This window comes from Pecten maximus, chromosome 14 (genome assembly GCF_902652985.1).
Source record: "Pecten maximus chromosome 14, xPecMax1.1, whole genome shotgun sequence".
NCBI classification, from domain to species: domain Eukaryota; kingdom Metazoa; phylum Mollusca; class Bivalvia; order Pectinida; family Pectinidae; genus Pecten; species Pecten maximus.
Window position 1 is genome coordinate 29,069,197 of NC_047028.1, and position 27,465 is coordinate 29,096,661.

General features: G+C 36.9%; 1 protein-coding gene across 1 annotated transcript; it reads right to left on the reverse strand.

Annotated features, from left to right (window-relative positions):
• Positions 1–10,483: 10,483 nt before the first annotated feature.
• On the reverse strand, positions 10,484–20,671 carry LOC117341916. The gene is made up of 8 exons (XM_033903776.1): positions 19,372–20,671; positions 18,141–18,228; positions 17,815–17,868; positions 17,006–17,191; positions 14,077–14,262; positions 12,711–12,911; positions 12,002–12,145; positions 10,484–11,482 (listed from the first exon to the last, which is right to left on the reverse strand). Exons 1-8 carry the CDS (start codon positions 20,584–20,586, stop codon positions 11,142–11,144), a joined length of 2,415 nt encoding a protein of 804 aa, XP_033759667.1. The 5' UTR covers positions 20,587–20,671; the 3' UTR covers positions 10,484–11,141.
• Positions 20,672–27,465: the final 6,794 nt, after the last annotated feature.

Here is a 27,465-nt window from a genome sequence, read left to right on the forward strand (position 1 = left end):
TAGTGGAAAGGAAAAGGACATTCCCCTTACAATTGTTGGCATCTCCTTGGAATTATTCCTCATAAAATCTGAGATAATAATCACCATTCTTGTAGAGTTCCGAACGAATTCCCGGAAAAGGTAGTATTTCCGTATTGATTGGATACAAAATAAATCATTAATTGGCAGCTGGTTAAGAAATGTGTTGAAGTGAAACCATCCAATCTTTGGCATGGAAGTAATTAGTGTAATCTTTGAAGCTATAATGTAGTGGGAAAGGACATTCCCCATAACAATGAAGTTTGCCTAATTCCCCATAAGTATAGTATTGTTAGTGAAAGGGAGTTAAAGAGAGAGAGAGCAATACTGAAAAAAGGCTACATGCTCTCAGAAGTATATTGATTTTCGTAATTTATCCCACGGCTCATATAATGAATAATTGTGTTATTTTGATTAAACCTAAAGGCTATAAGATCTGTGATAAGGCTCTTAGTACGAGTAGTTGAAGGGATCTACATAACTAAACTGACGTTCTCTCTCTACCAAATTCATTAATTTTATCTTATTTTGACAAGATCGCTTTCTAACTAACCTCCTGGGGGTCAAATAGGCAATTGCCACAATAAATGTATACCGGATAATGATATCGGTTCTAGCTTTTTTTTCACAAAATCCCTGTCAGTGAATATTCTATCTGCTTCGTTTCTGGAGTGTTTTTGGTCAAGCGTCAAGCATTTATATAAGAAAATGCTACCTTAAACGGATAAGAGTTTTATGGTGCCAAGGTCAACCCCAAGGTCACCGTTTATTTTTGTAGATGTTCTTTGGAAACGCTGTAGTTAATTCATTGAAATATTTTGATAAAACCTCAAACACTTTGAAAGATTTGAATACCTAAGAAAACTGAGAATTTCCCTAGTTCTCTTCTAAATGATAAAGTAATGATTGCTCTATGATATCATTGTTACCTGGTGACTTCATTTCTTGATACATTTGAATTGAAATAATTTTGTCATCTTTCGGTGCGTATTGGTTAATGTTGTGAATCGCGAAGAGATTTATATCGCTGTTAATATCTTGTTGCCAAATAAAGACATTTGGAATTAACACTACAGCTATATTTTCAGAAGATTACATGACCATCTTTTAATAGTTTTCAGTTTAGGTTTTATCTACACTTTCGTACTTCCTTATTGAACGTTGCTTTATTGAGTACGAGAAGAACAAAACCGGTTCGTTTTCTGAATCGTACCACTTGAATCCAAGATTGCAGATTTTTTTGTTTCCTTCTCCACTGCTCATTTGACCATGGCTGTTGGTGTCACCCTGGACACGTCCTCGTATGACCCTTTCAAATTGTATTTCCTTGTCATCCATTTTCCTATAACCATAGCTGTTGGTGTCATCCTGGACACTCTCCTGGACCATGGCTGTTTGTGTTTCTATTACACCCGTCCTCGTATGATCGTGGTTGTTGGTGTCACCCGGGATATTCTACTTTTTTAAAATTCACTCTAGAGTGAGGCGTGGCTCTCTAATAATACTTCTTCCACTTTTAGGATTTTTCAAAAATTTAAAATCAAAAGCAATTAATCATACCTCTGCAAAATAAACTGACCATATTCAAATGAGGTTTCCAACATTGCATACAAATGTATTAGTATGTTATTTATGTGTTCATGCTAGCTTTTTGGATTTAATATTGCGTTCTTTATTTGGGTCAATAATCACGTGATTAGTTGATTTGCCTAAGGCATGCATCTTGATAATACAACACAAGAAGCCGATCACTTGTCTCAAAGGGAAGAAAACATTGGCCTATTGAAATTTTGAAATTTACATTGCTGGAAACCCTTCAGGGGTTCATCGGGGTCCATCCTCGGACAATACTTATTTCTTTTGTATAAATAAAATGTCTTGCATAAAAAATATCATTTGGCAAATGAGCGGGAATTTTCAAAAGTTTTTAAAATTTTCTAAAAATGAAAATAAATAAGTGTAATATACATTATATTAGAGTCATTAGAGGGGGAAGTCTTCATAAAACCACAAAGTCATAACAGCTCAATGAAGCAACGGCACCTTCCAAAAAATGATTATATCAATAGAGATGTTCTACCTGGTAATCGGTAACATCAATTTGGAAAATGTTAAATGCAACGGAGACAATTCATATGATAAAGACGCAAAATCCGTCTGTAGTCCTCGAAGGCTGTCGATATGATACCATTCTGTTTCACAAACGTTTACCCGTAGAATGTGTGTCAGGTGCTTTAATATGGTGTACGAGCAGGTGCGTGCCATTTCTGACTTTTTATTACAAACGTAAATAGCAAAAACCTCCCAACAATTATTTCATAGTTAATGAAAATAAATGTGTAAATATGAGCTAATAGTTTACATACACGATCTCATTATCATATGATGACGTCAGGTGGAATATGTAAGCATGCAAACAAAAGCAAAAATGTCGTGGAAAAAATCCTAAAAAATACCTCATCACATCAATTTACGCACTGGCAGGCGGAAGCGACCAAACACCACTAGGCAAGATATTGGTATTTACGCACATATAGACCAAATAAGAATGACCTTCATGAGGATTCTCAATTTTATTACAAAAGGATTTTTTTCAGAAAATAATACTAATGAATGACCACTGCATTATAATTATGAGCCAACATGCTTTCCGACATTGTTAGCGCAGGAATCTTAACAAAGTGAGCAGTCCAACACGGAAGTAAAGAAACAGAGACGTTCAATTCTAAACACTTAACAGAACAGCATTTACATCCGTCAGGAAAATCGCGAGATAGTATATTTTTTTAAATTCCAGATAATTTACCTTATTACCATGAACACCGAAAAATGTCGCTAGACAAATGCATATGAGTAATGAGCCCTTATAATTTGTAAACATTCAGTACACATCACGTCGTTCCAAAGTATCAAAGTTCCGACACCTTTAAATTGATTGTCTCTTACGATCATAGAATGGGAGCAGCAGGTACAATTCATACTCCCTACCTGCAAGGCCAAAAGTGAGACATTGTAAAGGGAGACATTAGGAAGGAGAAAAATGTTCAGGAAGAGGATTAAAGATAAGATCCCAAATTTATTCCGCTCTTACGACCACGCAATGGAGGCAGCAGGTACAATTCTTACTCCCTACCTGCAAGGAAACAGGCCGTCATAAAATGAATTTAGCTGTTGTTTGGGCATTAAACAACACAACAAAAAGTTACAGCTGTTATCCCAAAGGGATGGCCATGTCAAATATGCCATTAAGGTTTAATCAACAAGGGAAAACTATGAAAATACTTAAGTTGTATCTGGGTGGGAGGTAAAAATGTCGACGTAAACAAGCCTAGTAAATTACAGTTAATTATTAATATACATGTGATCATATACATGTCGCTAATTATCCATTTAAGGCCCAAAAGTCTATTGACATTTCTTTTGGTTGCAAAATTAAAATTTTATACATCGTTATCATGTCTCTTGTGATGATTTATCATTACGGTACAATTTAATTGTCCCAAAGTGACGTTGAGAGTTTGTATTTGATTTAATTATGCATGATTGTTCTCGAAAGTATACTTAATAAAATTGTTATCCTTTTTAAAAACGACCCTACAATGGATTTTGCTGTGACTTTTGATCGACAGGAAATGTATATGGATTTATTGATTAAATTTCTTATTTGTATGATACATCCATTTGAAGATTCAAGTTTTTCCTCGTAAAATTTATCTTTCCATATCTACAACTAGAAAACCTTTATGAAATATATCATTTATAATTTATTCAATGGGACTTTGGTTAGTGATGCAAACAAGATAAATTACAACGATATCTTTTAAAAATTTATATCAATGACGAAAGCAAAGTTGTGATTAAATCTTCAGACAACATATAGGTTTCATTTCACTGCTTACAAAGCATTAATCATTAAAGCATTGCTAATCTACTAAACCACGCAGATACCGATACACAAATTGTATATGGTTAGATTAAAATTTTTATACATACATATGTGTATATATATCAACAAATGTTGAAGGTGACAGAAAAAAGTATTGTATATCAAAAAATAGTAATTGACAACTGGATTGTCAATTATTATTTTTTGATATGTATATATATATATATATTAATATAAGTTGGTATAACTTGTTTCGCAATTATTGTGAAAATAAGTTTACATATAAACTCTTAATGACTCTTTCATCAACTATACAAACGTCATCAGGGCCAAAGAATATTGAGTAAAATGGACAAAAGACGAAACATCAAACAAACGAAACTTGTAAATACATATTAATATACTCACGTTTAGATTTAAATTAAAAAGAGGCTATGATTGCTCAAATCTTGTATTATAGATCAACATTAATCGTTCATGTTTTTAAGGCTAACAGTTTTCAAAAGAACCTTTTAATTTGGTATGCTATTGTAAAAACACTTTTTTTTTAAGTTGAAAATAAAAAGTGTTCATCAGAAAAGGGCTTTTTTTTGCACTGAGGCTGGTGCTTACGCTTCAATAAGTAGGAAGGTGTAAGATTTGAAATAATTGCAAAATCGAATTTACATTTATCATTGTTATACGACTTAGACAATTTCTCTTCTGTGGTTGACGGAGAGGTCCCCCTCGCCCGTAGTCAGGCATATTGTGACCGGATGGGGTGTTTCTGCTGGAAGTCATCTGTAGCACGCTTCAGTGAGATTGCACTATAAAGTCGTCAGTTCCGGACTATCACAAGGGGGCAAACACGAACACACCGCAGCCTCTAAATCCAAAAACATTCACCACATGCATGCATCAAGTTTCCTCGTTACAACGCTGAAGCGCTGACGAATTTTAAGCTACTCACTACTCACCAGCGACTTTGCGTGTTATTCGCCTGACTGCGAGGTGCCCGATTAATAGAAATCTGATCAATTATCCGATTTGTTAAGAAGTCTAACGACAGTTCTATGGCAAAATATATATAGAATCGTATACCTTTCGATTGAAATCATTTCCATCGACGTATCTTAAACGTTTCGTCAACAATCACAATTTTCTCGAACTTGGGTCGTTTTACTAGGCCCATAGAGTTCCTAACCTAGATTATAAATCGGGTGTATTCACAGACGAGTCGAGTACCAATAGGGATGAAACCATTATCTTAATATATTGCAAATCGTAGATTGGTAAAACATTTATAACGATCCGGCATGGCCTTCCTGCAGGTACGAGTTATGACCCTCGCATCGTCAAGTCTATGGTAGATTTTAAACTGTATGTTAATTGTTGCTATATTGCACTGAACCCAAATACCTAACTTACACTGGCAAGTGTCCATTTAATGCGATAAGCTCTTTTCAGAATAATTTCAACAAATGATTGGCTACTGACAGACTCTTTTATAATACTATCATACTGAATATCCTACTTCTTAGCCATTCGGCGAATCATTCGTCCCAGCGAGGAAATATTTGGTTTGGTTTAGATTTCATCCTATCAACATGGGAAATGCTTACTGGTGAATGTGTGTGTATTGGAAGGCTGTGGAGTTCCGTCGCCATGTGATAAAGCGGAGCTGATGCCGGCTTAATATTACTAACTCAATTGGAGAACCCAGGAATAATGCCCGCTGTATCCCACTACATGTTAAACATAGAAGGCGACTGAAAGTGGTTTCCCTGAAAAATCGGGAATTTTCTTTCGTGTCCTCTATTTAGGGGAATTTTAAGTAAACAAAAATATCTTTCGTAACTACTTTTGTCTTTCTGTGCTTTGTTTTCTTACTCCAGGTGTTTCATTGACACCCGTCTTCATATGACATTGGCTGTTGCGATGACGTTAAACCCCTTAAGATACGTGGGACATTGGTTCGGTTTGGTTTATTTTGTTTAATGTCCTATTAACAGCTAAGGTCATTTAAGGGCGGCCTCCCGTGTGTGTGACATGAATGGGTGTGTTTTGGATCTGGGACACCCCAACCGGTCTCGTTATACCAACAACTGGCGAACCAGCCGTTCCACAACAAAACTACCGAGCGTTCAGCAATATTAGCAACTGCCATAGTTACAGACTCTGGTATGGTTAGTGCCTCTTGACAGAGACTAATCAAACGGCGCTTGCTGCTCTCTGGGGGTACATATTAAAGTGAGGAATAATTCGCCCGTTGTCAGTATAATGTGCCCGGACGGTTTTCATGCTTTGTATATTTGGTTATTCCGTTTACATGCAACGGTCCTTGCAACAATCATCTACTAAAAAAATCAGCTTTTGCACATAGGGCAGGTCAATTTCAAACAGTTTTAACAATGCTTTTATCGATTAATTCCACACGACATATGTTTACTTCGTTCATATTATTTTAATACTCACCATATGGTCGTTGTTCATTAAATTATAAAAATCAAATTACAATTTAAAAGTACACCTACTGGCCCTGCCCACTTACCATACACACTTTATCGTTATATAATGGATGTGTTGACATTTTCACTGTTTACCGTCCTATCAACAGCTTAACGGTGAAAATGAAAGTGCAATCAAGTCAGTATCGATTTTGTGTCGAACAACGTCCTGACTCAGGAACTAATTTAATGTATCATTATTCTCTCCTACCTTATCAGCCCATTGTCATAGACTGTGACGGGACATTTTCAGGGCGATAGATTTACATTGTTATATTTGATTCTTTCTCTCATTGTTGTTGTTTTTTTACGTTCATTGTCATTAATATTAATATTAACGGTTCATCAACAACAAAAGGTAATACGCATTTACGAATGGTGAGTGTATACACTGACGTACATACATAGCTTAAAGTGATAAATGTGGCAATATATTAGTCAGTACAAAATTATGTATTATGTTAACAGTTTCATAGTGTTAGAAAAGATAAGTTATTATCGAAAATTATCTCTTGAAGGTTGTACATAACACAATAACACAAAATGTGTTTAACGGTAAATTGTTCATTTATGTGATGCACTGCAAAAACTCTTCACGCCTCAATAGCCAATCTAAAGGCGTACAAGGTCAAACTTGTCTCGGTAAGTCCTTACGCTTCAATGACTAATCTGAAGGATGACAAAGTCGAACTGGTCTTGGCAGGTCATCATGCCTCATTAACCAATCTACGACGGACGAAGTCTTGCTTATTTCGACAGGTCCTAACGCGTCTATGACCAATCTGAAGACGGACGAGGTCTTACCTATTTCGACAGGTCCTAACGCGTCTATGACCAATCTGAAGACGGACGAGGTCTTACCTATTTCGACAGGTCCTAACGCGTCTATGACCAATCTGAAGACGGACAAGGTCAAACTTGTCTCGGCAGGACCTCATCCCTCAATAACCAATCTGAAGGCTGACAAGGACAACCTTGTATCGACGGGTCCTCACGCATCAATGACTAATCTGACAACAAACAAGGTCAAACTTGTCTCGGCACGCATGTGGGTTAGTGTTGCATTTATAATTAAACGGAACAAAAATCGTTAAGTTTTAAAATAAATTCATTTTCATTGCTTAATAATTTCCCCGTCAGTTCCCTGTTTACTCGACCGGATTTTTATTTTAATGTTAGGTGTCCAACGTCCTCATCAGGATGTTTTCATCGGACCTCGTGTTTCAGGGTGGTCACGGGACCGGCACGAAGGACTACATTGACACTTGGTCGGTAAATATGGCCAGAGCACCCGATTAACGTATTTTGCCATCCAAACATACGTGATATACTTGATTATCGTAATTAGAAACCGAGGAAAAGTGCTGTACATTCTTTTATTTATTCACGTACAGTTACATAACGGCATGTTTGTCATTTTCGTAAGAATGTACAGCAATTTTCGTTGTTCTCGTACCTTCACGCTCTTATCTGTTTAATAAGTATTGATTTTAGGTAGTCGGATGCTCTAGGACGATCTATAGAGCAAATGTTAATGTTCAATATTGGAACACTTCAGTGTTTTAAGTATCGAAATCGGCATATAGAAACGAACAAACGCTGATAGGCGAATGCAATGGATCGTTATTAATTTCAATAAACTATTTACAGATGATTTCCAAAGAAATAAGGTATAGTTAGAAGTTTTCGGTTGTACATCCAACTTTGTTGATTCAACACTGTTGAAATCTTATGCGCAACATGCCGTTTTTTCTGAAATCTACATTCACACCTCATATTGATTTAGGTTGTTTTATCATACCTGATCAATTGAAATATAAGAAAACTAACAAACACACTAAAACACACAGAATGAAGCCTTCATGTCAGGCAGTGCAGATACAATGCGGGATCGGTAAACAATGTGACGTCATCGGAACGGAATGTACACGTTGCAACAATGTACAACAATGTATATTTTACATGAAGACACTGATGAACAACATAATGGGATGCAACATTAACCCACATGCGCAGGTCGTCACGCTTCTCTGACCAATCTAAAGACAGACGAGGTCTTCCTTATTTCGACAGGTTCTAACGCTTCTATGACCAATCTTAAAACGGACAAGGTCAAACTGGTCTCGGCAGGTCCTCCCGCATCAATGACTAATCTGAAGGCAGACAAGATCTAACTTGTCTCACGCTTATCTGGCCAACCTAATGACGGACGAGGTCTTGCTTATTTCGACATGTCCTCGCGCTTCAATGAACAATCTGAAGACGGACAAGGACAACCTCGTCTCGGCAGGTCTTCATGCTTTGATGACCAGCGATAAGATAATTGAAAACATTGAGTTCAAAAATTTCCCTTACAATGTCCGAACGATTTAAGTATGCAGTATGCATTATTCTGTAATATCATACTGGTATTGGATCTAAGCTTATCAATCTCAATGAATGTTGTTTTAACAATATTGCAAATGAGACTCCGTGAAATCATTCATTAACAAATGCCATCGAGATTTGAAATATCGGACGTTACATGTATAAATCGTTCCAAGTGCTGGAATAACAAACGTCATAAAACACTAAAGTACATGTATTAATGCATGGTATGCTCTGTTGATAACAGTAATTGCCGAACCTGCTATCAATATAAATCGCCCAGACAATTAATTCCCTGCTATATTTCCCCACGTTTTGTGTAAATGCAAAAAGGATAATGCAGTTTGGTAGAGTTTTTCCGATGGATTTCCCTGTATATTATTGTGGTTATCCATGCATCCTGTATAATATTAGTACTTTGATTTCCGGGACATTTGCATGATCATTTTCTTATCTTTAAAATCTACATAAATTTATTTATTTGTATTCAAATCAATATACATGTATATGTTTCTCCAGTTTGAATACAGTTCTTTATTAGAATGAGCACGATACCAGGTCACGTATATGTATTATATATCCACTTGTAAAAAAAACACTTAGTTTTCGATTTCAAACGAACATAACACCGCGTATACCGTGAGTGTAAGCTATAAACTCATGATACTACGGAACATGTTTTTTTGTCATTTTGCATTATTTATCACCAAATCGTACTCCAGCGCCCACGTGTGTGATGTAACCAATGGTTTTGGTGCCTTGTGCGATCCCAGACTTGTGTTTTTGTATTGAGATTTTGTCAAGAGTCAGTTCGATAAGTTTTTATAACATAGAGTCAAAATGTAAAATTGCAGACTAGGAATATAGAATATAATATATAAACATTAAAAGGCCAAAGCATGCACGGAAATATCTTTCAAATAAACCGATAATCACGAGATAATTTCCATTGGTGATCTTGTCACAAGAAGAGAGGGGGATATGCTCTCGTTAGTCAGTGACACCGCAAAAATACATCAAAACCCGAAAGTTGAACAATATCTCTCACCTCAATGTACCCTTCTCAAATAATTGAAATTAATCACACAGAAAGAAAATCTTGATGGATCTTCAACAAATCATAATCCGCAGAACAGAACCATTGCCACCACAATATACAGGATTTATTAAAACGTTAAAAATGTATGGCGTATATTGACATGTTTTGACGTTAGTGTGACAGTTTTCAAAACATAATTGAGTGTTGTTTTTTTTAATATAAATCTAAAATTATACGATAAATTTTCTTGTTTGCGAATATGGCATTTATTAATTGCAATGGACATTTCTTGATACATGAATGACCTTAAGTTGTTGCATTGGGCTTTTTGCAACTTTCGGGGTGTTTCCTCAAGTTCAAATAGTTTTTGAGCGCGCAGCGGAGGACCAACTTTTATAAAGTCTTACATAATTCTTTGTACAAAAAGACAGCTGAATTGCTATTCCTAAATAATGGTCATCTGTTTCGCTGGTATCGATTATTTTCACTTGGATAATTAATAAAACGTACGATTCTCTCCATATTCGTTCAAATTAAAATGTAAACAAATTGCAGCGTCGACAAGAGTCATACATGAATGGGTATTGTAAACTAATATCGAATCTACAAAATTTGTCTTTTTCATACATTATTTATTGGATATAAATACGGAATATTTTTGAAATACATTGACAACGCACGGCGCACCAATTGTGAGTTGAAAATTTGTCAAAATGCAGGAAATATATTGTAAAAGATTACGTGACCAAATAATGTGTATTGTCCTATACTTTTTTGTCATTTGTCTCCCTTGAATGGGGTAATCTGGATTAGTGATATGTATGAAAATTAAAATGCATTTCCAAAATATGGATTGTTATTAGCCAAAAATTTAAGTATTGCAATTTATTCACATTATTCCATATTGTCACCGAGAGAACAATTTTTGTGTCATCACATTTTTAAGCAAACTCTTTCTCTAGAGGAAGTATTTACTGTGCAATTTAACAGCCCGTCAAAAATTGCAATGAATAAACATTTCACAAACATTATTTTAAATATGGTCTCACGAACTTATTTGAAATAGCAGCATGAAACATAAAATGTTGGACAGTAAAATGTCGGTCGCAGGCATAATGAAAGGGAGGACGTTCCTTTTGTTATATATGACTGTTCCAGTGAAAGTTTCGAAAGTTCCATCATGTGGGTCATTGTGGAAGCAGACATAATATCATGTACCACTAATAAGCAAGATAGAAGGAATCTACAATAAATATGCAGAATCGCAAAATATCCAGACGACTGAATTATTTTTCATCGTATATCGGTCCTTTTGCTTACGTTTAAGCAACAAAACAAACTATACTTATATAACTCCGACAGGCTCCCGTTCTCGGAGGAACCTGCAAAGTCTGTCAAGATCCATCAGCATGAATCCCAATAGTCCGATAACAATTATGCTGATCATAAGCAGCCCCATGGCTTTACTGCTTCCTCTGGGGTCAGACGCGGAAACGAGACTTCTCTTGTATCTGGACGTCTCTTTTTTATTTCGTCTAAGTTGAATATTAAGGTCTTGAAGGATCTTTGCCAATTCTTCTGGAGGAGGAGGCGATGGGAAAGATGGTGTGACATTTGTAGCAGTTGGCACGGGACATGAGCACTGAGTTGGGGGTACTGTGGGTGCTGCTTCTGTAGGACCTGCTTCTGAAGAGAATAACGATACAATTATTTAAATTTGTAAAAAAAAAAAAGGCAAATGCAATGAATGAACAACGTGGGTAAAATGCTCTGCATAATAAAATTTCGAAGTACGCAATAAGAGCGGTTTCGTTTGTTTTAACATTGGTTAACATCCTATCAAGAACTATGGTCATTTAAGGACGGCCTCCCCTGTGTGCCCTGGCTGTTAATAGGATGTTAATGGGGAACAAAATAACAAAACCACTGTGTACGAGATGCATACGTTCGGTGAACGCATGTGCTTTTGAGAGTCTGCTGAGAAATGTCCACGATATGAATATATTTAGTTATATGTTAAATAGTTATTACAATAATGTATCACATTCTCAGTGGCCTAAAACATATTTCTCAACTGTACATGTTTTAAAACGACATCTTCAAATACTTTGTTAGTCCCTATATCATCATAGATGTTGAGTGGCCACTAAGTCTCTCATTAATCAATCAATATCATTATATTCGTGTTTCCATTATAGATACTACCTGATGAACAGTTCGTTGTTTGATTATTTTCTCCCATGCATTCGATTCCTGTACCGTAAGGAGCGGGGTTATTACAAGTCCTTTGTCGTATGCGTACGCATTCTGTCCAAGAGCCCCAAGTAGCCCAAATTCCATCCGTACTTCCTATCAATATAGATAAGCATGGCTGTATAATATTTAATATACAATTATCATAATGCTTTGTTCTTACTTCCAAACATTACCCGATAAAAACACAATAGCATACTCAGCAGCTTTTTATGATGTATATAATATATAATTATAATATATAATCATGTTTTATAACTCGTCTTGCGTCTTTTAAAATTGGAATATGTTGCCCTCTTTCGACGTCGATATCATGTGAGGGGTTGGGGGTCTTAGGCTACTGTACACAGATATGACATTTCATCATGATAACACTATATCGAAGGTCAGTCAGTTTTGTGTTATCACAAATTTTGTTAACTACTCGGACAGGAGAGAAAATCATTACAGACGGAAAGAGAAGGCAGTAAAGAAAAAAACCGGCAAAAATATGTTACATGAATTTGAGATACGACAGATATTTTCTCACTTCTGCACAAGCTACACTGTCAATTGATCCCATTGGTTCGTTGATACAGTCTTCTTAGCTGTCGCAACGGCGCATTAATAATCTGTCTGTCTGAAACCTTGTTCATATTATTTAAAAGTGTTCGACACTTACCCGGACAAGAAGTATTGTTTTGGCAACTCTCGGTATCTCGATAATTTCCATCACATGGTATGCCACCGTGCTGTGGGAATGGGTCGGAACATGATCTTGACCTTGTGTGTGTTCCAGTGATTATGAGGTCACTTCCTGTATATGGGTTACAAGTCATCGAACAATGATTCCACGGTTCCCAGTTTGACCATTTTCCATCAACTGCAGGATAAAACAAGTTTCTGTTTTATAAAGAATTAATGAAAAAGGTATAATTTTAAACTGTAATTTGAGATGACTGGTTAAATGGTCTTTGGTTGTGTTATGTTATCAGCATTGATTTCTATTTGCAGAGTATCGAAGAGGTATCACTCACGAAAATAAGCAGAATATACCGGACATTCTTCAAAGAGAACTGTATTGTTATCGGATTTCTTTTTTTTTTGGTATCGTTTAACGTCATATCATATATTATTCTATTGACTTCTAGTCATTTCAGGCCGGCCTCCCTAGCGTATCTTTTTCTCCTCGTGGCAGAGCGAACCTGATTTCGACTTTATGGTGGTACCTGACTGAAGCATGCTGCTGAGGACATCCAGCAGGACACTTCAGCCGGTCACATTATACTGACAACTGGCGAACTAGTCGTCCCACGCTATAAAATGCTGAGGATAAGCAGTGGTAGCAACTCCCTAATTGTAAACTCTTATACGAATTATGTCTGGGCCAGGAACCAGAACCCAAAGTCTTCGTGACAAACGCGAAAGTTCGGCTAAATGCCAAATCAGAGACAATGTAATGAGAGATATTAGGAAGAAGTTGTTAAGGAAGAAAATATAATCCAAATTCAGTCGTCTCTCAAGGTCATACAATGGCATGTAGAATTATTACGCCCTGTCAGCAGGGCATAACAATGTACGCCATGTCTGCAGGGCATAACAATGTTGTAGGTATTTCGGGTCTTCTAAGTTAATGTTAACATCGCAGCCAGTGCTGACGTGAATGATGGATGACTCGAAATGCATGACGATAATAATTAAAAAGTTAGCCTATTACATGAACTAATCAATTTGTTAATTTAAAAGCTACTCATGAAATTGCTTCTTTCGATAAGCAGTAAGATACAACAGGTTTATTATTCTATTGACCTTAAAGTATTGTATGCGTATTGGACAGCATCGGTATATTCGTATTTGTTTGCTTAAGATATTGCAGAATATGCTCGTGTAAAGTGTAATCACATGCAATCAAGATTTAGAACAAAAAATAAATAAAAGAGGATGTGAAAACAATTTGTTGGTATGGTTTACCATTAGATCATACCTCCAAATAAAAGAAATCAACGACTGCTTAAAGGTCCTGATACACGAATCCTTAACAAGCTTACTTGGACATGAGCACGTGTCGGATTCCTCAGATAGGTCATCTGCTGGACACTCCAAGCCACCAAACGCTGGACTCGGATTGGTACAGGTGCGGACTCTGGTAAGTGAACCAATGGTTGGAGTAAATGACGAAACGCATCCTGTGCAGTCACTCCATGGACTCCAGTCAGACCAGCTTCCGTTAACAGCTGTAAAAAATGGCACAATTAGACCTAAAATTATCTGTTTCCGTTAGTCATAATAAGACCTATGTTTTTGTGTCAAACCTGATTTTAGTCAAGATTCCTACATGAATTATTAACCTTTGTTTTTGTGTCAAACCTGATTTTAGACAAGATTCCTACATGAATTATTAACCTATGTTTTTATGTCAAACCTGATTTTAGACAAGATTCCTACATGAATTATTAACCTATGTTTTTGTGTCAAACGTTTTTGTGTCAAACCTGATTTTAGTCAAGATTCCTACATGTATTATTTCAAGCCTTTATACAATTGTATGTATGGTGACATTTTGTATAGGGACCAACCAACCAATTGTTTTTCCATAGACTTTAGTGTTAACGTTTTGGAGTATATCATTCAAATTCTTGAATTCAATTTGGCAATTATGGTTTATAACAAAAGTTTAGGGTCTCGTATAACACTTAATAAAAAAAAGTTGGGCCCTTCAGCTCACTGCCCTGCAGGTAGGGCGTAAGAATTGTACCTGCTGCCCCCATTGCATGATCGTAAGAGGCGACTAAATTTGGGATCTTATATTTTCTCTTCTTTCTTAACAACTTTCTTCTTCCTAATGTCTCCCTTGACAATGCCTCACATTTGGCCTTTAGTTGAGCGTTCGCCCCTGTGAGGAAGGCTTTGGGTTCTGTCCCCTAGCCCAGACATACCAAAGTCTTTAAAAATGGTAGTTGCTGCTCCTGCTTAGCGCTCAGCATATTAGGAGTGGGACGACTGGTTCGCCCGTTGTCAGTATAATGTGACCGGGTGGGGTGTGCTGCTGGGTCTTCGGCAGTATGCTTCAGTGAGGTAGCACTATAAATCGGCAAAAGTTCCGGCCTATCATAAGGAGACTTAACACGAATATACCGCAGCCTCCCAAAACACACATACGCACTCAACACACGCATGCATGTCGCACGCACGGGAGGCCGTCCTTAAATGACCTTAGCTGTTAATAGGACGTTAAACAAAATAAACCAAACCAAACCTTCAGCTCAAATTTTTTCCAGGGTAGCCATTTTGAAAATGGGTGAATTTCGCAGTAAAAATTCTGAAAAGTCTGAAATGTTTACCTGCTATTTATTATGACCTGAACCTTTGGGAAAAAATTAAATCGGACTTACGAAATTTATATCAGCATATCTTATGGACAGTTACCTATCAGGCCACATATCTATTTTGTTACTTCATAACATACTGGCCAATCAGTGGCTGCCAGACATTTTATTCCTGGCTCAACATTCTATACTCAGGGGATGTTTCAAAAATCTATTTTTTCAATTGGTTGGTTGTTCCCTATACCTGTGCAGTTGACTCGTTTTATTCCAAGTATTTGGCATTTATTTATCTATTGTAATGTCGTACAATGTTCTTTAGCAAAAACCTGCTCAATTTGCCCTTGACCTGTGTTTTAAATTTTACTTGACCTTAGGTCAGTTGACTCTTTTATTCTGACCAACTTAGCTTCATAATGTCTTACAAAAGACACAGAATTAGACCCTGACCTTGGCATTTGACTGCGACTTTTGGTCAGTTCACTTGTTTAATTCTAACCAAATGTTTATATGAAATTTGTTCCCCTTCACCCAAGACTGCTTTAGACCGAATCCTTTTATTCATTTCTACCGAGGCCGATTTAAAGAATTTGCTATAATGTCCTCTAATGGACCACGAGGGGCCAGACCCAACGTTTAAGACAAATTGGCTCCCTTTTGCTGAAGGATGTTTTAGACCAAATTTGGTCGTTCACGACAAGTACCACTTTCGAGGAAAAGGTGACGGACGACAGACGCCGCGCTACGTTATAAGCTAACCAGTCCTTCGGACCATATGAACTTTATGTTACGAGAGCACCGCGGGGCAGAATACCATAGGTCCGTCGAATGCAATATAATAGTATACACTATCTTGCATTAAAAAATATTTGCATTACCTTAAATAGTGGCTAATTTGAGGAAAACAGGTAATAAAACGTCTCCAACTTATTAAATACAACTCGCCGTGATAATAAATGCTAACAAATATCAAAGAAAATGGAAGAATTGTAGTAGAAATTAAGAAATCGCAAGAACTTCTGTAAAATTATTTAAATATAACTTTATCATGACTACAATGCAGTCCAAGTCCCAAAGCAATCGGTCGAAAATGTAGCTCTCCCGATAAAAGTCAAGTACTGAAATGAACATAGGGCATAAGCTTTTGCAAAAAATATCATATCAAAAGTACTTTCAGAAAACACCTTCTGATTATAAAAGCAAAGAAATCGGCCAAACATGTAGAAGACCAGCGAACAAAAAAATAAATTCTAAACTTAGCAAGCAACAAAGTGGGCTGATGCCGTTTGTTCGTGTCAGTCTCCTGGTGACAGCACAAAACTGAAGCCGACTTTATAGTTCAACAAATGGTATGTATTCTTTGCATAACAGCAACAAACATATACTATCAATAGAATAATGTTTCGGTTAGATATTATAACATAAGCATATCGAATACACATTTGATATTTCCTAGTATAATAAAATGTTTTAAACGTTACTAGCACGCCCTATTGTCATTGTCAACGCATCATTGAGAAAAAAACAAACAAAAAGGAAAAAACTCAATAATTTATTTTTTTTTTCCATTGAAGTTTTATTTTCTGGAAACTTCTATGAGTATTCAATCATTGAATGTACCGATATTCCCGATACAATTATTACCACAACTTACGTGGACACCTATCAGGCGTGCATGTCAAATACTCTTCACCATTTCCCGAGCAAGTTTTCCCGTCGTATTTAGGAGTAGGTTCAGAGCAAGTTCTGATTCGGACTGATTGGCCGGATGGATTGATATCTGATGTACAGGTGATGCTGCATGTTCCCCATCCTGACCAAGATGCCCAATTACCATCGACTGTAGGCCAAAACATCCAATTTAGCAATGTGAAATATCGGATATTTAGATAGCAAGCGTCAATAAACATACCGACATAATAATGACAACATAATTCTAACTCAATATCGAGATGTATGTGTCTCGTGAATTTGTGTTTTATTTGACTATGGTATGATTATTTTATCTTGTAAAAGCGCTTGGGACTGATTCCGATTTTATAGTGCTACCTTGCTGAATATTTTTTTGCAAAAACTGTCGAATCAAAATGCTTCTCAGGAAATACAACTTTTTATCTTGATTATAAAGCCTACAATGCTTCAGAATAATCTGTTAAATATGTAAGAAATCTCCGGACAAGTTATCAAATACTGAAATAAACAAAAACAAACAAAACAACAACAACAAAAAACAACAAAACACAATAAAAAAACAATTAGCTAAAATAGTCGAATCAAAACGCCTTTCATGAAAACACATACATATTATGATAATGAAATATCACATGATTCAAAGAGATCGGTTGATAAATGTAGGAGGTGATCTTCGGACAAAGACATGTTTGCGCTGCACGGACAACGCCATACCATAATACGTCATTCAGATTTGACGGGCGTATGGCAAATAAAGCATGATATACTTACTGGGGGATGTCGGTACAGCACAGTCCTCATCTATTTCTCCATCTCCATCGTCATCTGATATTCAAAATCGTTAAACCGAACGTAAATACATATATAAAGGATTCATAATTAGAGATGTTTCAGTATCAGAAAGAATAATTAGCTTCGCAGTCGAGTGTTTGTTCCGTGATACCTGTGTATTCATGAATATGTGATACACACACATGCATTGATGATCATGTACAGTGAATAGAAAAATACTCTATAATTAGCTTGCTACTTTTTCTAATAACAGGATATATCCATAAAGATAGGTGTATAGTCATAAATAAGTACAAAGGGCATACCTAAAGCGTTTGGCAGCTCCTCGTCGATAAACCCGTCACAGTCATTGTCTACTACGTCACCAGCAATCGTGGTACTGCGGCTGCAGGGCTGATTAAATAATAGTAAGAAAAGAGGAAAGAGTAAAACAAAAATGCCGAATTTGGAATTCAGGTAGCCATAATCGGTACAGTGAAGCCTGACGTTATCGACACATTATGTAACCGGGTCTGTGAAGTCAGTGTTGGCAATGACGTATGACGGATGAAAATAGAATAATACAAAAAGGATGTACTCACAATGTATTTCATTAAATATTCGTAACAAAAAGATCTTTTCGTTAAACCCCCCTTAAGAAATGGAAAATAGATATATGTGTATAAATTTCTTTTACATGAAGTGCGATGTTTAGGGTTTTAACCATTTGTTTCCATGGTTACAGGTTTGGATTTGATTTTTATTGTTTAACGTCCTGTCAGGAGCCATGGTCATTTAAGGATGGCCTCCCCTGTGTGCTTACATGTACTTTACACCGTCCTTATCATAGTCTATAAAAATGGTAGTGAGTACTCCTGCTTATCAGGATTAAGGGAAAGGGACGACTGGTTCGCCTGGTGTCAGTATAAAGTGATCGGGTGAGGTTCCCTGCTGGGTGTCGTCGGCAGCATGCTCCAGTGAGGGAGCACTATAAAGTTGTTATCTTTTCCGCGCTATCACTAGTAGACAAATACTAAAATACCACAGTCTCCCGAAACACACACAAGATCAGTACACGAATGCAAATTGCGCATAAGGGAAACCACCCTTTAGTGACCTTGGTTGTTAATAGGACGATAAACAATTACAAACCAAACTGATCAGTATAAATGCGCTGAGAGTTCAACGAAAACGATGAATTAGCGTTTGTTTGTTTTGTCCATGTATGGCTTCCTTTAAGTGGGGTTTTTGTTTTTGTTTTCAGAAGGCAAATGAAAGAGATTTCTGCCGATTTTACTCTCTTTCGTTTTATTAACGTATACGATGTCGTTCTGTGCCTCCTTACAACCAATCCGTACTATTTTGACAAGATGTAAACATGTAAAATACAAATAAATAATGGTTGATTTCCCACTCAGTCGACGGTCCGAGTTTTCTATAACCTGTTAGAAATTAAAGAAGGAAATAATATCACATCATATCTATATAGGTCCTATGCAAAATTTGATTCTTCGTCTATTTTCTATAGCTCTATAGTTGCAAAGCAGTCTTACTCACCTCATTCACATTTGCCATGCGTGTTCCGGCCGGTATGCCGTAAGTCTCAAATCTCGCCCGTCCATAGAGGTATCCGCCAAATACTACTATAGGAGAGATATGGTATACAGCGTGATATCCGTCTGATACTTCCACATATCCACCCACCAGATCAGTACCAGGGATATCAACAAACTCCGTACTGCTTGGCAGGACGTCATTGTCCACTCTAATACCTGACCGCTGGTCAGACTTAACGACAAACAGGAAGAAGTTCTGGTAGGTCCCCCAAGTGAACCGTGGCGTATTAAATCTATACTCTGACTCGTATTGTTCCACCGGTGTAATCAACATCATGGCAGGGTCATGTTTGTCTGTGTGGTCATTGGCATCTTGGCTATGCACAAACTGAACTACCATAACGGCTTTATTCGACAGAAAGGAACAATACTTCTCAAATGTTATATGCAGATGCACAAAATCTCCAGAGTTATGTAATGTTTTCTCGTAGTTCATCCTATTACCGAAACGGTCCGAACACTTTACTGTAAGAATAGTGTTTGTAGAACTAGCAACAACTTTATAGAAATCTCCAACTTTTCTTCCTGGGATAGGAACTGAAGCAAACTTTGAACCCCATTTATTTACTGGGGTCAAATATTCAACCAAATGATCACTAGACCTAGTTCCATTTCCTATATTTGTTCTCTTATTACCACTTAGGAACCCTACTGGTTTGTCTGTGCCGATGAGGGATCCAGTCAGATCGCCTTTACTCTGTATCTGTACCGAATCAAATTTATCAATCGAGATAAGTATTGTGTCACCTGGCTCATACGTGGTGTTATCAAACTGTACAACATCAGCGTTTGGATTGGTAGAAAGTGTTATTTTAACTTCTGTATTATCTTCTGTGCCAATAACAACAAACTGTGAAGGATACCATGTCGGGAAATAGCTTACAGCATAATACTTCGTCCCCAATGCCGGTTCAGGGATGGCAAGAAAGGCGTCATTTGTGTAAGTCTCGCGGTTTACCGCTATAACCACTACCTCACCGGTTGATTGAACTAGAATGCCCTTTGGTGCTACCTCTGTATTGTCAAGGCGAATCAAATTGTTGAATGTCACTTTCACATAATCTTCCTTTTGTATTGTTCGACTTTCAGAGAGTGTGTAACCAAGGAAAAGGGGTGCACTGACGTCAACTGTCACAGGCACATCAACAGCATTCATAATAAAAAGTTCCAAATCCTGAGGATAATTTCCAGTGTAATGGTTGTCCGAAAAAGCTACGAAAAACGTTTTCCCTCGGTTTCTGATCCCATCACATAAACCTGAAACGAGATAGGACTTGATAGTATTTCTTCTGTAAGCAAAACATGACGGGTTATTAACTCGTTATTATCTTTAAGTCTTCTATCGAATTTACCACTGTAAATAAGAAAGAAACTATCGTCAGAACGTATACTACGAAATACTAGACGACCATACCCTTATGTCACCAATATTCGAAGATGGGCTATCCATTTTTGGAGTGGGACGACTGATTCTCTCGTTCTCGGTATAATATGACCGGTTTGGATGCCTGCTGGGGTAACACTATACAGTCGACATCCGGTTCGCACACTTTCAAAAGAGGTGACAAACACGAACGTAACGCATCATCCAAAGCAACCACACATTGACCAGTATCTTTAACACAAGAGAAGCCGTCCTTAAATGACCTTAACTGACAGGAAGTAAACCAGCGCAAAACAAAACAAGAGGCACATCGGTCTTAACGGTCATCTAATTTAACAGACTCTGATACTATTGTAGTATACGTAGTCAAAAGCATTAAAGTAGTACTGTCAAAATTGGTATTGTGCATTAGTGTCTGTTGGTAATGACGACCATATTGGACTACCTAGCAACTTGTGGAACAAGCTAATTTTCATGGAATCATGTTTTACAAAGGTTTTTTTTTTATTTTGCCATATATCAGATATATATATAGGCAATTGTTTGAAGGCACTAAACTTACTGAAAATACTTTCGAACACCGGCTGGGGCTCAGACGGATATATGTTACTGATAATCTATAGATCACTGATTAGCTTGATTTCGGCTTAACAGGTTATGGCAAACCTTTAAAATCTTACCTTTAAATTCTCGACCCAGTACACAATTATTTATTTTGATAGTCAAGGGAGCTTTCGAAACACCTGCTCCGAGTCTATATGGGGGCTAATGAGTAGTCACTTTCAGACGGAATGACAAAACTGTCATTGCAGAATTCCCTATAAATATAATCGAACATAAGTAGTCCAACTTATGACTGTAACTTTGCCCTTAATTACACAAACTACTTTGAAATTAAAACACAAGCTATCCTGTTATGATAACTTATCTACTGTTGATAGACGATAGTAGACTAGCTGAGGCAAGTATATCTGGAAACAATGTATTTCTGTGGAATTAATAGCAATCAATTAAGCTTTATATATGACTCGTATTCAGAACTAAACCATAGTAATTGTATTCTTAGATTCATTATCCGTTTTAAGTCTCAAAACTCATGATACAAAAATATCCTGTTGAACTTGAGAAGACGTTTGAAATGTGTGGGCTTTTTTTTTGTCAAAATGGTCTACATTGCAGCCATATTGGATTATACACGGAGGTGAAAAATAACAACACCTGGCGAAGACGATCTAGGGATTATTTCATAAATGTTAGCGCTGAATCCCACTGTTCAAACTTAAGATATTTACAACATGTTTTTTAAAGATGGCGGAAGGACCAAACTTATAACAACACTTGATCAAGACCATCATGGCCGGACCAGTTCAGGCAAGTTTGAGTTAAATTCCACGGTTGGAGAAAATATTCAGCATTTGGTTTTGAAGATGGCGGCCATCTTTGATTGCGGACCGAGCCGAAAAAAAACAGGACTTGCCCAATATCATCTTAGGATTAATAAAGGGTTAATAAAGAGACATTATTTAGTCTTGAAGCTTGTTGCCCTTAAGAAACTGGCAACAATAGTGGAATGGAAACTAAATAAATTTAAAAGAAATCGGTTTAACATTTTAGGCTTTGTTTGGTATAGTACTGTTTAGTGTCCTGTCAATAGCTTTAGACATTTTAAGACGGCCTCCTTTATGTGCGATATTAATGTATGTCTCCTTGTCATAGCGCTGAATTAATGTCGACTTTATAGTGCTACCTCACTGAAGCATACTGCTCAAAATCCTCAACTGATTACAATATACTGACAACGTGCGAACTAGTCGTCCATCTCCTTAAATCTGTAGAAACTACCATTATGCAAGTATGTCTCGGCCAGGAGACACTAGACTATTTCAAAGCAAATTTGAAAAACACAAATCGCAAGTGCAAACTACTTAAAACTAATTAGTTTCTAAACAGTACGAGCATGTGCCTTTGTTAACCCTCGTTCACCAAGTGCTATCTAGATGGTATTGGCATAAATAATGCATAGGTAATGCTTTTGATCCTCACAGTGGCAAACACATAGCTTAAGGCCAAAATTGAGGTAGTGCAAGGCAAGGGAGACATTAGAAGAACGTTGTTAAGGAAGAAAAGTAAAGATACGATCATAAATTTAGTCGCCGTCTTAAGATCATATAACGGAGGCAGCAAGTACAATTTGAAGAGTAGTACGGGACAACATATGATTTGTACACCCCACAGTTTGATGATGATGTAATTTGCCTAACCATGCGTAGTCCCCATGTTATCATATAGCAAGATCCTTCGTGCTCATCGATCCGGTCCATCAACAGTAATCTATATAATTCGTAATTGTTTCTGTCATACTGACGAACATTGTTTAAAGTATCGTTGTATTGAAATTCAACAGTTGTTATCACGTTGATACCGACAGGGCTTCTCAGAAAGAGCAACAATATATGATTTTAAAAGAAAGCAAATTTAAATGATAATAATCATTATTAGATTTTTAACCGTCCATCAACAACAACAATGTCATAGGAAAGTGTAATAGAGTTTGATCAAAATCTAGGGGATACTTTGAAAGCGTTAAAATACTACACAAAAAGAGCAATCACAAATTCATGAAGGCAAATTCCATACCGCAATACTTCCTTAAAAGGACGGTGTATTTTCATAATACTTGCAATGGTTTGGTTAAAACCACTTCAAATAAGGATGACACCTCTTAGTGTCTCCAGAATTTTTTTTACTACCATTCACCTGCTATCATAGCCCATGGACATCACCTGTGTGAATGAATCGGTTATTCCTGGTGTCATAACATCCAATATACCATAAAAAATGAAATTTCTCGAGTGAGATACTACCCCCGTGATCTTGAAGAAGTATAAAACATAAAAGCTTACCCTCAGGTGTGTAGCTTAAGAAGACGAAAACCACACAAAGAATCTTCATGGTTAGCTGTGGTAGCCCGCTACAACACATGTCCATCTGATGTTCATAGTCTCAATTAGCTGTGAAAAATGGAGTTCTCGGAAGTATATTACACATTTATTATTCATGCTGATACCGCTTCGGTTAACAGCACATGATGAACGAGGGTTAATAAAGAAACATGTTCTTGATTGTTTAGAAATTAATCAATTGATAAATTCAACAGGTATGCTATTTTTCTTAAATGATACTTGATGACACGAGTGAATGTACAAAAATGTATGAAACAGATCGGTGTGTACATGGCATTTCACCAGCGAACATTCCTTTTATCTTTACCATAAAATATATATAAATATTATACTTCCAATAAGTTTGTTATGAATGCTTTCGCAATATTTACTGTGAAGAATGTTTTTGCTTCTGGTTAATTACTTTTCTTTTGAAAGGGTTTTTTTCCTTCATACATATTATTGTATATAAATGAGTTTGCAGTTATATCAAAGCGACATTCAATTTCCTCCCAGGGCATTTAATATTGAGCTTATATGAACTACAGGAAACATCACACATCACATTGTTTTACTATAAGTGTCCTGAAAACAATTTTGAAATACTTGAGTGTCTCGTTAGTCTTTTCCTTCTCTTGCTGATCAACACTAGTTTTGTTTGGTGTTGTTAATCATCCTGTCAAGGTCAATTAAGGACGACCTTCCACGTTTGGTAGATGCATGCGATTGGTGAATGCAGTATATTCGTGTTTGTCTCCAAATGATGCCCAATTCATAAAGCTACCACACTGAAACTTACTGCCGAGGACACTGAGCAGGATACCCCACTTGGTGACATGTTTAGCCAACCTGTTCCGAAAGGCTTATGCTTATGTAGAGCTTATGACGTATCACGGCGTCAGTTGTAAATCAACAACTTCTTCAAACATCTTCCTAACCGCTAATGAGGATGTAACCAAATTTAACTGAAACTAACCTTAGATGCGTGCTTGGGATTCAAAGTTATACAAATAAAGCGCTGACTCCTAGAGGGGCGAGGGTTATATGGCTTATAAGCGACTTCTCGATACTAAGTGACGGTTATCGGCCGTATTTAGCGTGAAGCATTCGTAGGTTAAATTGTACAAATTAAGGGACTGACCCCTGAGGGGGCGGGACGTAATGAGAGAAACGTAGAAAATTAATTAAAATTCACCTTTTTCTAGGATTGATTCTGAAGCATCCTTGGATAAAACAAAATTAAATTTGTATATATTAAATAAGGCTTCTAGAGTCATGAGTGTCAAGACCTAATCACTAAAACATCGCAAATTCTTTAGTGACTCTTGATTTTATTTGAAACCATTGAGATTCCCGCCCCAAGCTTTGGTTGTTGGAAATCAAGAGATAAACACAACCCCGTTGTAGAGTTAGGCCCCAGTGTCTGTCCACATCCCAAGGCACTTAGTTTCTGAATTAAATCTTTGAAATATTTTAGATCCCCATCCCATAGTCATATGTATCATTTTAGGGTATTAAATGGTAAATACAATCATAATGTAAAAATAACAATCCTTGGTGTCTTTTTACACCCTATGTAGCCTGGACTTAGTTTCATTGTGATATCTTTGAAGCAGTTGAGATCCCCACCGCATAACCATTTACACCATTGTCGGACATCAAAAATAAAGCTTTCTAATGAATTTACCATTTATATTTTTGTCGGTTGGCCAAATCCAACCAAGTGGGACTCTTTTCTAAATTCTGGTATGTCTCGACAAGGGGAAGAAGATCCAAGTTTCTTGAGGAAGCCAACTCAATGTGGCTATGTTAATATCTTGTTGTAAGGTACTCAAACTTGCTAAACAGAAAATGAACATGACACACCTTGCAATTAGCAATACAATAACAATATATATTAATACACACTAAAGGTTAATGGAAAATATATCATTATGGAACATTTCTATTGTTATAAACAAGAATGCATGAACAAACTATTATATTTTATTAACATCAGCCAGGATTCAGCCTTAATGACCACCTCAGGAGACTGAGAAATGAAAAGTTATTGTGATACACATCATTAGGACAATATAATATTCACAAGGTGACGGTTGACAGCATATAATACGTCAATCTCCTCACGTACACAATATATAGAAACATTCAATCGGATGATCGGGTTGTGCCATTTACGCACTCGACTTAAAGGGAGTATAGCGTGCACTAGCGTCAATGAGGTGTGACCACTAAATGCTCAATACAGGTAGCTAACAGTGGCATTGGCTACCTATTGCTCTCATATGTACAGAATGTTGTATACCTTACTTGCATATTACCTGTCAGTACGTTTATGAAATTAAATTTAATGATACTTTTTCTACCAAAACATATGTATATGTGTAGTAGCGTGGGGTAGCAGAAAATGGACACGGTCCCGATGATAGTGGACTAAAGTGTACTTTGTGTTTACAGTCTGATCGTTCCATTGTCTATGTCCATTTCTCACCCCACTCACGCTACCGTGGTTCAATATCAATTCCGGCGGGATGCCACGAAAAATATTACTAAAATTTTAATAAACTTCTTTCAAACTTAACATGTAACAAGATTATATATATACAAAAATAGGTAAGTGTAATATCTATTACACACTATTGGCTCATATCCCTAAGTTGGGAGTTGTGAGGTTTCTGCTACACTCCCAGTTATCTCCCTTTATAATCTGACCTAAAGGCGCGTTCGATTTATCCGCGGTTAATTACTGTAGTCCCTACATTGAAACTATTTACACTTTGTACACAATATACAAGGATAACGTCTGGTACAATATTCCTGACTTTTTGCTACGCCAATAACTTGAGTCCGGTTTTAATTTCCTCCCTTCACAACCCACTAGGTTGGCTGGGTGACAAACTACCCTAACTTTTCATATTTCTAAACTTTGCCAATTTATATCTAACTTCCGGTCTGATCTGGGCAGTTCCGTTTGGATTCTTTCCCTTACATTATATTTTCCTAAAATTAGTCACTTCTCTGGTTTACGATTGTATAAATATAAGTTCCGATCATTCCTATTTTATACTATGTGTTAGCTTAATGTATTGGAGCTGACATTGTTACTTGGGCTAGTATGGGCTAGCCCTTCCCGGACAAGCTGGGGAGGGTAAATATTCTATCCCATATTATAGTGGTGAATGGAGAGGCAGGGCCTCTCCTAAGCACTCACCTGTCAGCCTGTTTTCGAGCCTCCAGACTGATTCGAACGTGTAATGCACGAGCTTTTATTAGTCCCGCCAATATGTCGGCGGGTGCGATTAGCGGGCTATGGACCAATCAGAATCCACCTTTCACACCTCGTTCATACTTCCGGTATAATGGCGCACCCGGCAACATGCCTCGCTTTTCTATGTTTCATTGTAACATTAAAATTCAAAATAAATTCCCAAAATCTCATATGAAACTTTCCATCTCACCTGGCCAAGACCAACATCTGAGAAGCAAAATATAAAAGTTTCAACACAGCATGTTGGGCATTTGCTGGAGATATCTGTCAAAATGTGTCACCAACGTAGATTATATACATCCGGGTCAGGGGTAGAGGTCAAATCAGGACTCTTCACACAGGATCCTGGAGCACAAAATACATGATCAATATTATTATTTTACATCACAAAACCTAGATTGACATCTCTACTATAAATCCACATTAAATTCATCAACAAAA